General features: G+C 34.4%; 1 protein-coding gene across 4 annotated transcripts in view; it reads left to right on the top strand.

Annotated features, from left to right (window-relative positions):
• Positions 1–12,852, top strand: part of ATP9B (ATPase phospholipid transporting 9B (putative)) — a 164,771-nt gene that overhangs the window by 103,268 nt on the left and 48,651 nt on the right. For all 4 annotated transcript variants that reach the window (XM_084508982.1, XM_084508980.1, XM_084508979.1 and 1 more), the window contains one exon: positions 8,073–8,233. In XM_084508982.1, the coding sequence (XP_084365108.1) occupies positions 8,073–8,233 (161 nt within the window). The remainder of the gene's footprint in view (positions 1–8,072; positions 8,234–12,852) is intronic.

Below are 12,852 nucleotides of genomic sequence, written 5' to 3'. Positions count from 1 at the left end.
TATAGCGTGTACCATGTTACTTAGAATCATAGGATCATAGAATGGTTTGGGTTGGAAGGGGCCTTACAGATCATTTATTCCAACCCCACTACCATGGGGAGGGACATCTGTCACTAGATGAGGCTGCTCTAAGCCCCATCCAGCCTACCCTTGAACACATCCACAACTTCTCAGGGCAGCCTATTCCAGTGTCTCAACACACACATAGTGAAGAATTCTTTCCTCATCCACATCTACCCTCATTCAGTTTAAAATCATTACCCTTTGTCCTATCCAGGCCCTTGTAAAGTCTGTCTCCATCTTGCTTACAAGCTACTTTTTAAGTATTGAAAGGCTGCAATAAGGTCTTCCTGGAACTTTCTCATCTTTAGGTTAAAAAAAGCAGCTCTCTGAGCCTTTCTTCATAGTGGAGGTGCTCCAGCCCTCTGATCATCTTTGTGGCCCTCCTCTGGACCCACTGTAACAGGTCCATGTCTTTCTTGTGCTGGGTGCCCAAGATAATTCAGTGATAATTACACACACACACACAAAAAAGTTTCAGGTCTGATTTTCATATATATTTTGTGGAATAAAAAGCAACCTATTATATGCCACTGTTTCCTGATCAAGTTTTTTTCTTAATTTTATTGTATCATTAATGAAATACAATATATTTAATTTAAAGGGAAATACATTTTCAAATGCACTTCTCAAGTTAATGTTGAGAAAGATGGAAGAAAAATACCTTTTAACTTTCCTTTATTAAGTTTACTTTTGATTTGGGACAAAATGAAATGTTAAACTTCAAACAAGTTTAAACTTCATGAGTTCTTGGCTTAATTTCTTTAATTGAATTCATAATGAAAAAACTTCCAGGTGTGTTTTGATAACCTTAGATCAGACCTCTCTATCCCTAGTCCTGTTTCAAGATGAATTTTTTAAAATCTGTAATAATCTCTGCTAATGCCATAGTTTTGATAGTTTGTGAGTTGTTATAACCGTATTTTAATTAGAGTAAGCAAATGCTGATTTTTTTTCAGACTCATGGTTTTAAGTATGTGCTTAATTTCAAATGTTTTTAAAGAGCTAGAAAATTCTGTTAGAAAAAATCTGAAGTGTGTTCAGATATCTGTATTAAAAATAATTTTTATGCTGGTCTGCATGGTTTGATGTGTAGATATAGTAAGACTTCCCAAAAGTTATGCAAATAAAAGTTTCTATTTGTTTCTTTTATCATCGTTTTTCTTAAAGAAAGTAGTACCTGTTACTGAGCTAGTTTTTTTTTTTTTTTTTTTTTACTTTTATTACATATATCATACTTTATATATATATATATCAAAATCTATAGATAGATCTCTATACACACAGAATAAAAACTTTGGAACCAATTCTCTCCCCTATGGGAGTTTTGAAGTTACTTTGGCACAGCTAATTATTTTCAACTGTGAGAGACTCCTTGGTTTCTTATCTACTATTGTTTGAAAAACAGTCATCTCCACTGAGTATATTTTAATAATAGTATGTAATGGGGAAAGTTGCTTATTCTGTATTCTGACCATTAAAAGTACTAATTACATGACACTATACTGGAAAAGTCTTTGGTTGAACCAGGTGATGACCAAGATCAAAGAAAATACCAGCATTTGTAAAGGCTGCAGATGAACTCTGAATGTCTGTAGTATGAAATCTATCTGTAAAGTTGAAAATTCATTTTATTTCCAGTTATAAATTGAAAAAGAAAAAAAAAATATGCTTAACAGTTTTGTTTATGAATGATTTTGGTTGTTGAAGTCTCCAATATTACTAGTTTTTTTTAGATTATTGATATAATTATTCTAAATTGATGGGTGGTCTTGGGGAAAAAAAAAATACAATTTACACCTGATAGCTTTTAATAGAGGGTGGTATGTTACTAGTATAGCAGTCTCTGTATGGATGCCAGAGTTTAAGAAGCCATTGACCTTTTCAGTTTCTTAATAGCTTCTGTGGATGTTTCTAATCAATCGTTCTTGTGTGTGACAAATACATAGCAAAATTGAGGTCACACAGCAGATGACAACTGGTACCTTAAGATGGTAGTCTATAACTGTACAAAGGTATATGAAGTATAACTTTTTGATGAGAAGGAAATGCTATGTTTTCAGTTCAAATTGAATTGCTAAATACTTCTTGAAATAATTCTCCCAGATGAAACGAGGTAAATACGGTTGTACTAGTAAGATCGTATAGAAGTCCAGGTTGCCCTGTAAAGGTAGAGAGGTATGCTTGATTCTGCATTACCAATTGAGCTTTTTAAAACAGTAGCTAACACCAATCTTGAGCACCCTCTGCTGACCAAACTATATATGGCACATCTTTAAATGCAAAAAAAAAAAAAAAAAAATCTTTTTAGCCTTCAGTCCAATTAGACCAAAATACTGAAAAAAAAAAAAAAAGCAAATATCAATTATTTTGCTTCATTATTATATATACAAATTGATTTTAAAATTATCAGATTGAAGAATATTTAGAGACGTTGGGATAGCATTAAACTCTAGAGCAAATTGTTGGGAAAAAGTGGGTTTATAGCCAAGTGGATGTTCGAATGAGTCACCTTCCGTTTCTCTCATTCAGATCTTTTGATATATAGTGTTTTACTGCAGATACAGTAAGTCATTTGTGTGGTGATAAATCAGGATGCATTTTAAAGAGAAAGCACACTTAAGGATGTTTTGAAATCTTTAGCCAGTACTTGCCAAAATGAGTGCCTTACTTCAAGCAACTGAGTCCACTATTTAAGAAAAGTTGTGGATATAGCTCATTAGCAGTTTTTATTGTAGCAGACTAGCTAGAGAGAGTTAAGCACTCAGCTTTAAAGACCTGGAGAGGATTTTGAAGTTTCACTTTGAGTATCTAAACTAGGTGATGCTGAGCCTGGAAAAGGCAATATAAAATGGATGATTAAAGGAGGTAGAGAGAGAAGGTTGTTTGAGTTTTCTTAGTTTTCTTGTAGCATTACAGATATTACTAGCTACAAATGGAAATTTTATATCTAAAGAGATTAATTTATTTCAAATGTAGATATGTGGTTAGGAGTAGCTTGCTGAATTAAGAGCAAGTAAATCAGAAGGATAATTCAAAAATGTAATGAACTTTGTTCTATAAGCCTGCAGTATTAATATAATACAAAATAGTTTAGCTTCATCAAAGTGAATACTGAGTTTTATTAAGCTAGCATGAAGAATGCATACTTTTTTGCCAAAGGAAACACAAAATATATTATTGAAATCAAATGGAGTATTTTCTGATACCACTGGAGTAGAATAAATAGCTGAAATTTATTTCAGTTCTACTAAGTCAAGTAGAACCCCACTAAGCCATCACCATTGCTGCACTATTTCTAAAAGGAATAAGACTTGCAAGAGGTTTTTTAGTGCTTCAAAAATGTTTTCAGGGTTAGTCGTTGCTTTCACAGCTAAACAAATGATTGGAAAATTTGAAAGTGGTTCTGAGAAAATGCAAGTATGGGTGACATTATTCAGTTTATGTATCTCAGCGTTCTGTATGCTTTTCCTATTTTGTATCTGCTGCTTAAAAGAATGAGCAGGGTGTTCAAGTTGTAGATATAACTGTGTACAAGTTGTAGATTTTTTTATGTTAGTCAAGAGAGGCTTGTACAGAAACATGTTTGTCAGACTATTACTTGAATACAGTGAATTACGGGAAGGCCCTTCCTAAGCTTGAATTCACTTGTAGGTATTATGAATGATGGTTATGCTATCCCAATGTGGTTTCCTGAATTGTTGAACTGTCAAGAATTAGAATCACTGGACTACCTACGGAAATAACGCATTACAAAAAGCATTTACAGACTCTAAAATTGCTGTATATTTTTAGTGTCAAAGACTTGGTTAAACAGATAATGATCCTGTTTTATATATAGCCTTTAGCACAGGTTAGTAATCTGTTATTTCCAGGGGCTATAAGAAAAAGTCAACAGATGGAGAAAAAAAATCCACAGGGTTTCAGATATATGCAGCCAACTATATACAAATTTATGCGACCGCATACAAATTTATTATTTACTTTTTTAATGAAAAAGTGCCATGAACTGCCCATTTTTCTTAGGCAAAGGTTGTTTTTATTAACCTAAAGAATAAAGATAATTTAATTTACTTGAATTTCAGTATTTTTAAATTGCTTTACAGCTTCATCAGATACAATTTTAGACTATAAGTAACATCTGTAATTAATAAGAGTTGAACTAGCATTCAAGGTGTAAAAAAGTTAAGTTCAAAGCATGAACAAAGAATAGTAATATATGTGTATGTGTGTACATATATATATATATATATATGTTCATAATGCAAGTTAAAGCCAAAGTCTGTCTCAAACATACCAAGAAATTTCATTGTAGTCAATGTGGTGTTTGTCAGTGCAGAACCAGACTGATTACTGACATATAATTACCTTCCTGGAGGAGGGAAGTCAAAATACTGCCTTAATACTTTGGAAATATTAAAGTAAGGTGTGTAACAAAACCATTTGAAACCAGCGCTTTCAAATGCACTGGAAACTGTAACTGAAAAACATTACTACATTAGACTAGGTGAGAAATCTTTACTGTTATGCAATATTTAATTATCAAAGTTTGTTTTCTAATGTTCTAGCATAAAAAAAAAAATAAAAATTTAAGTGTTTGTTTTCTAATGTTCTAGCATAAAAAAAAATAAAATAAATCTAAGTGTCCAAGGAATATACTTTTTATATCAGAATCATTCTGTTAGTATAACAACTTAACAGCTTCAGAGGATAACCTTCCATAGAAGTTAAGCATGATCAGCGATAACAATCATCACATCACAGAAAATATCCCAAATTGGAAGGGACCCACAACGATCATCAAGTGAAACTCCTGGCTCTACACAGGACCACCCAAAAATCAGACCATATGTCTGAGAGCGTTGTCCAAACTGTCCTTGAACTCCAGCAGGCTCAGTACCATGACTGTGTCCCTGGGGAGCCTGTTTATTGCCTGACCACCCTGTCAGAGAAACGTATTCCTAATATTCAGTCTGAACCTCCTCAGCACCCTACTATAATGCACAGAAATGTCAGGCTGCTTTCAACTTTTGCAAATTAAATTAAGGTTTTTCTTATAAGACAGTAACTTAAACATTGTAGTCCAAAATGTGAAGGTTAGACTCTACTAGTTCCTTGCTTCCAAAATTATGTATTTTTAAAAATGTTATTTTTACTTTTTTTTGGTGCAAGTAGACAATACAATACTTTTTACTGATGGTACTAGCCATTATTTTACTGAGAACCATTAGCTATTTAAAACTTCCTACATAAATTAAAGAGGAGCTAAATGGATTTGCAGTTGTTGCCATTAGTAGCATTTTAGATTATACAGGCAATTATTGTGTTCATTATCTTAGAGAAGCCCCTTTGCAAAACTATTGTGGTTGTCTTAGACATTATGTACAAATTTTTCCTTGGAGATTAAAATTTCCAGTGGTGTTTAATTTTGTTAACACGGTTGTTTCAAATAGAACAAATATTATGACAAGTAAAATAAAATTTGCTTTATTAATATAGGAAATAGCAATAAATGTGGAAAGTTACGTCAGTACTTAACTCATCAGTTTCTTATGTTGTCATAATTATTCTTGTTATGATTATTTTCAAAAGGAAATAAATCACTTTCTTAGGAATATTAACATATTTTACAAATGCTTTGATAAAGTAATAGTACTGTTAGATTGCTACTTTTCCAGTATTCAGGAGAATTTAGAGAATATAAGTGCATTTCTACATGAAAAGTGGATAATTTCGTTCAGGTTGCGGAAGTTATTAAGTGGAAAGGAATTATGTTTTAATAGATTATAATAATTTTTTTAGGGAAGGGAGAATGCATTTCTGTTAAAACTTCTTTCATTTACCACCCTGAGAAGAGTTTTGCAATTGCTTTCTCTTGTAAATGAAAATTTGAAAATTGTGTATAGGCAATACTATGATCTGTATTAAAAAGGATAACATCATTAGTAACAAAACAAATCTTTTGGAGGAAGAGATTTGTGTGAAAAAATTTCATCATCAAGTGTTTTTTTTTTACTCTCTTAATATTACTCCAAAAACATTTTTGTTGATTCCAAATACAGATTTATATCAATTCAGTCTTCATCAATTAGAAAGGTACGAATGCATTGAATTAGCTACATATCAGTGTGCAGTGGACTACATTTAATGTTTCTGTCCGAAAAGTGGCATTCTTTTCAAAGAAGCTCTTTATTCCTTTCTATTATGGGGTGGGGTTTTTTGCAGGGGTGGAGCGGGGGGGGGACATTGAGAGGGTTAGGGGAAAGTATTCACTACTATGATGCAGGAAAAAAAAGTGTGAGGTAGTGGTTATGCATATTGCAAGACAGTGATTCTTTATTTTATTACAAAAAAAAGACCAACTCTGGAAGGCCAGATTAAATCATTCCTTTCACTTTTTAATGGGATTTGGATGAATAGAGTAAAATATGCACTTTGCATTCATTGATAGCATCTTTAGGTTGAGGTAATTGAGTCTTTTTTCCCTGACTGAATGAATAATGACTTCATCTGATCCTCAGCGAGGCCTGAAACTTAGGCTGCCTTTGTCAGCGCAAAAAGATCTGGGCTTTGAAACATGCTCTACTTCCCTGGCTTAATTTTTCTTCATTTTAATCCAAAAAACCTATTTTTCTCAATAATTCAAGCATAAACTATGTAGTAGTTGAAGCAGCGGAAATTGCAAGATATTTGTCCTCGTTGTGCTGCTTTTTAAATGCAGCTGATAAATCAGCCGCTGTGGTCTTCAGCTGCCTGGTTCTCTAGGGAAGGGACAGCCCGTGTACAAGCAAGATTGCTGAAATTTTTAAGAACTATATTTAAATGGTTCTTTTGCAGACTGTTTTTTATCTAAGGAAGTGTTATGTTTTACTGGTCTTACTGGCATGACTTAGAGATAAAAAGACATCTGTAACAGGGCCTAGGAAGTTCTTCCTGACATAATTTTTCCCACATATTTTACTGACTACAAGAGCATCACAAAAAGTGGAATATAAATACTTAGCTTACAGCATACATTATTGAAATGGTGAGAGTCTTAGTTACATGGCTTAAAAATACTTTTTCATGGGAAACTGGATGGAAGATAGCTTCACTTATTGTTTTTACTGGAGTGTTTCTAAATTAAACACCTTTTTACCCATGAAAAGTTGAAGTTCTCTCTTACTATTTTGATTTGAAAGTGTTTTTTTTTTTCCATTGATTATTTTTAACTTAGCTTGAATAACTGAAAGTTTCACAGAATCACAGAATGGTTTGGGTTGGAAGGGATCTTAAAAGACTATCTAGTTCCAACCCCCCTGCCACAGGCAGGGACACCTCCCAGTAGAGCAGGTTGCTCAAAGCCCCATCCAACCTGACCTTGAGCACTTCCTCTAGGCAAGCTGAGAAGTTTCATGTAATTAAAAATTATTTCTATGAGATGAGTTCAGATTTACAGACTGATGTGAGAGTATAATTATGAGTTAAAGCATGCTACTTATATGAACAAGTCAATGCTCAGTTGCATTTGTCCATTGATTCTTGATTCTACCATCTTTTAGATCTTCCAGCAGTAAATGAGCAGTAGCCACCTTACAAACATAAAATGAAGTGATAGTAGTTTTGCTGCATGCATAACAGAAGAAAATTGTTCCTGCTCATTAGTTCACCTTCAGTTCTTCAGTTGTCTTCTCCACACACCCTCCCCCTGCCTTGTGTTCCTATCCTGGATCAGAAGACAAGGGGAGGGATGTGTCAGAAACAAAGGCATTCAAAAGGCCTGGCTAGGACAGATCACAGTGTGATTCTGGGAGTTGTTATTGTCTTGGAGCCAGGGGACATCTGTTAGATGCACACATGGGAACAATAATTAATTCAGTTATCGGAATGCAATTAATTGTTACAAGTGCATGGATTTTTAATAGGAAGAAGAAGGACAGGGTGATTGTTTGCACAGCAAAGTGTAAATTAAAAAAAGAAAAAAGGCAAACATTATGGTTAACTATGGCTATGGTTTTTACTGCTTCCTTTAGGTTGGCTTGCTGGACCTGGAATTGAATCAATTGACCAAGGCCCTGTTTTTGGCTTTAGTTGCACTATCAATTGTTATGGTAACCTTGCAAGGATTTGTAGGCCCGTGGTATCGCAACCTTTTCCGGTTCCTCCTCCTGTTTTCCTATATCATCCCAATCAGGTATGTATAAGACTGAAAGAAAAATACAGATGTCTGATTTCACTGAATGTGGCTTTCTTGAAAGTTATACTTGCTTCTCTTTGTGAAGGAAATTGATCTTATCAGGAAGCTGAAGGAGCAGGTGCCAACAAATCTGCTGATTCTTGAAGGATCACTATACAGAAAACAATACTGTTGTATTTTTTTGTATAATGTTCATCTTGCTGGAGTAATCAGGATATCTAATCCTTTACTAGCATAAATGTATTAATAAGGATACAATCTTGGTATATTTGAGAATGTGGTTTTAGGAAACATGCATTTGAATGAAGTGTCAGGTGTACTTTAGAATTTGACTTCTTTAATGCCTTAAATACTGAAAATATTCAATTTCTTTGGCTAAAATGCTGACTTTATTTTTACTACAACCATGATTAATTTAGATTGAATGCCTTAATAGTGTAGGTGCACTTTTGCAATGGTAAGACATTTAACAGGTGTAACCAAGTAGAGACTTGCCCTGAATTAATTAATTCATTAAGCATGAGTGCTCTATATTCAAATTGCAGATAAAACTGGAACAGGAAATAATATCCATCTGTGTAACCATGTCTAACATGGACAGAGAAGATGTCTAATGTGGACAGAGAAATGAGAACATTGACTCTGAAATGTGTTTTTTTTTCTTGAATGTGTATTGCATTTGCAAAATTGAAACACTCTGTTAAAATACCTGGTGTTTAGATTAAGGTGGTTGTTAATTTTAGATGTGCTCTGGAAAAGTTCAGTTTGGGATACTTCAGCGAGGAGCTGTAGCTTAAACCGTAGATAGATTGAAGACCTATCTCCTCAGGTTTGCACAAAATATTTTTATCTTTGTAGTATAAGGAGGGGGGGAAATGATTTCATTAGGTATTTAATCTAAGCTTACTTAGTTCAAATTTTTTATGTATGTATAGCTATGTGAAGCAAACTGTTATATTTAACCAACTTGATACTCAGTGTCTCAAGGATTTATGCTTTTATAGTACTTCCCTGTTTTAAGAGTAGATTCTGTTGTTGTAGGATGGATGATAGTTGTAGGATGGATGTAGAGTCTGGATGTTGTAGGAGGAGGTTCCAGCAATCTGCTGGGGTTTACAGAGATCTCACTGCAAAAACTGCTTCTCTTAGAACAGTTTCCACTTCTTTTGACTGGCTCCTGCTTTTATTTACACCTCCATGTTTCAATTTTGTAGTATATTTCTGAATTCTTTCTTCCTTTCTGTGATACTTCATCTATCTTTCTGTGGTATCTTCCTAAATACTATAGTTCTCTTAATTAAATACTATAATCTTCTTTACTCGCTTACTGTTTGTATGATGATGCTGTTTCGGTCATGTTGTCATTCCTGTCTTCCAAGTTACTAAATATTAAGTAGCTTATCCACGTGAAGAGGTAAAAAGAGCTGCATTCAAGTGATGGGTAAAGTTTGCATATTGATGAAAGATGCATTTAATCATCAAAGACATGTACGAGAAGGGGAAAAAGAATATCAGTGATTGCTTGTTGTTGTTCACTGTGTTTTTAATAAGCACATGAAGTCCAAATTTACTGAAATAGTAAAAAGACAGGTATATGTTTGTTACTGAGTGCAACAGAATTAAGAGCATATAGGTGGTATAAATTTGACTATACATTAACAGTTCAACATGTGCCACTCAAAAAAAAGTAACACATTTGAACAGCTCATTTTCAGTTCCTAAGAAAGCAATTTATATGCCCTAGTGGACTTGTGGAATAATTCTTATCAAAAATAATTTCTAGGATAGGCCTAATCCAATTTTTCAATTCTATGTGAAAGATAATATACAAAGTAGAAATATTAAGAAAATGTAATTGATTTAGTTGTGCATTGGACCATATAGTTACCCCCTTGGAAGGTCAGACAGGAATCTAGCAGAGAATAATTTTTTCCACTTTAGGTGTTTGTTTATTCCTATACCAATTTTTCTTCAACTCAGATTGTGTATATATGTGGTCATTTCCTAGACTGTCAGCAAATAAACAACTCTAGTCATGCTGGTGTTCAAGTATAGCTACACTTCTCTTCCTTTCCTCTGAATGTTAAATGTGGAAGTGACATATTCTTAATATTCTTAGTATTTGGAGTGTAAACTCTTGGAGTTGAAAATTACAAGATAAGTGAAGCTGAAGCACCAGGTGTTGTCCTCTGTTTATTTCAAAAATAGCTAAATGGAGGTAGATAATTAACTTTTCTTCACAGGTAAATGAATTGAGTGTAGGAGGTTAGAATTGAATGGTAAAGGCAAAGTATATCTGCATTCAAGCATGCGTGAAATCAGTTGATTGATGATTTTTGAGAATGCAGGATGATTCTAATTGTGGACGTTCTTTGCTGTTGTTTTGGGGTTTTGCTTTGCAGGGCAAGGAAAATCCAGGTAATTGATAAAAATAATTTTGCACAGCCAGATATGTTTGGTGAGATAGCCAGAAGGGGGTGACTAACTGTTAGCAGAATGTAACTGATCTCCATACAGCCTCTCCCATAACTAATGGAAAGAGGAACTTTTTTTCTTTTTATTCCAGGGGACAGCTACTTGTTTGTGCTGCATTCTAAATACTACTGTAGGGCAATGTTACTTAGCTGTGGCTGGTAGAGCATGCAAGACTTCAGAAGCATAAACATGAAAACAGTGTCATAAGTAAAATTGGGAAGGCAATGTACATGTTCAGTAGCTTGCGAGGAATCAAGTAAAATCCAGAAAAAATAGAAGTAAATGGACATGAAAAGCTTTAGCCTAGCTTTTCATGGGTTTCATGCTAGAACAGTTATGCACAGGATGTTTTGAACACCCCCACCTACAGAAATGTTTGGCCCTTAAAAATGACAGTGTATTGACAGTGTATATTGATGCTTCCTGTGTATTGATGTTTCTTTTCCCATAAGGAGGATGCACATAGTCTAGAGAGGTTCCCTACAATTTGCTTCCATACAAAGTTAATCTGTTTGAATTCCTTAAAATTTACTGAGAAAAGAGGATAGAAAGCAAGTCTTTGACAGAATGTCCAAAGCTAAATAAACCTCTTTCGGATTATTTTTACCCATTCACTGATTATTTTTTTCCAGATGTGCTGGAATTTCTTGGAGTGTCCCACATTCCTCCAGATTTCTTAAGCTTTTTTTAGTTGCCTCTAGCCAAGTAGAGATATGTTAAGGCACATCATAGGTTCCTCTTGTATCACTGAGATCTTGTCTATGTTATCTAGTACATTTATCACATGGCAAGGTGAGGGGGAAAGTACATGTCCTCAGGTATGCCCATGCTGCTGTGGTTTGTGATACTGCTGTGGAAGTACTGAGGCCTGTTTGTTCATTCTTATTTTCAAAACAGTAATATCCTGTTGTTTGTGGCAGGGGGTGGCTATTTTCTGAATGACAAATGACAAAGCAAAACCAGTCATGCAAATGAAAAGACCCCTCAGGTTGGGGAATATGAGGTTTTGTCATAGTCATATTGTCTTTTACCTAGCTGCAGAGTTTAACTCTATCACTGTGGTTATAGATGGATTCTTTTTAATTTTACATCTTTTTAAGATCAGGCTTACATTTTTATTAGGAGAGTTTAATTTCCTTTTTATGCAGAAATGCAGACATTTTCCATACACATTTAAACTTGTGATACAAATCATGCAAGTCCTAAGGAGTTTTTCTTTCATTTTTTCCAGTTACTAATTTGATCAGGGTTTTTCAGCTTTAGTTTAAAGCAAACAAACAAACAAAACTACCACAGGGAGTTACCACTATTTGTATTTTAAGTACAAGGGAGTAGAAGAGATTTCAGTGAGTGGGACATAGCCCTTCTTAACCAGCAAGTTGAAAATCCCCGTGCATGTATGGAGGCAGTCTGTCTGTTGGTATGATACAGAAAGAGATTATCAATCTGTTAGAGAATTCAGTCCTTTCCCCTGGTATTTAGTCTCCTTCATCAGCTCACTTGAGTTAACATGATAAGTTCAGAATTAGCAGCCAACATGGAAGAAAAAGCTAGACATGATCCACCACCAAATGTGATCCCTACCACCGTGTGATGGGATGTTATTTATTCATTGTGCAGTCTTCTTCAGTACCTTAAAAAAAAAAAAAAATGACCCATGGAAGTCTTCTCCACCCACTCCATGAATGCAGCCAAGATTTTTTTTTCCAAGATAATTTTGGCATAGCAAGCAGAGTTCACTGAAATTACTGCCTTGCACACAGGCATGGGAGTCCAGTAGCTCTATGTGCTTCTAAGAACTATAGCTTCTAAATGTGCTTCTATAGCTTTTAAGAACTCTAGAGGATTTACTGTAAGGTGACAAGGTATTGACTGGAGATCTAATGAAAGCTGTGGTGGAAAGAATGTGGTAAAAATGTGTATTGCATAGGCTGTATATTTAGCAACAGCTAAAAGTTGGATTGGCAGGGGCCTAATCAGTTATCTTTTTAGGAAGAACTTTTAGTTTTGGTGTATGCCGAAGCTGAAATGTCTTTTGTCCTTTCCTTTAAGCACCCTAAGGTTCCTGGGCAAATAGTCATTCTGCAAAAATAAGTTGTCCCAAACATCTGGACAGAACTCCCTTGCACTTGAGTAAAGAC

Source organism: Aythya ferina (assembly GCF_964211825.1).
Source record: "Aythya ferina genome assembly, chromosome: 2".
Classification (NCBI taxonomy): Eukaryota; Metazoa; Chordata; class Aves; order Anseriformes; family Anatidae; genus Aythya; species Aythya ferina.
The sequence above is the reverse complement of the archived record's forward strand: the minus strand, read 5'-3'. Positions and strand labels throughout refer to the sequence as shown.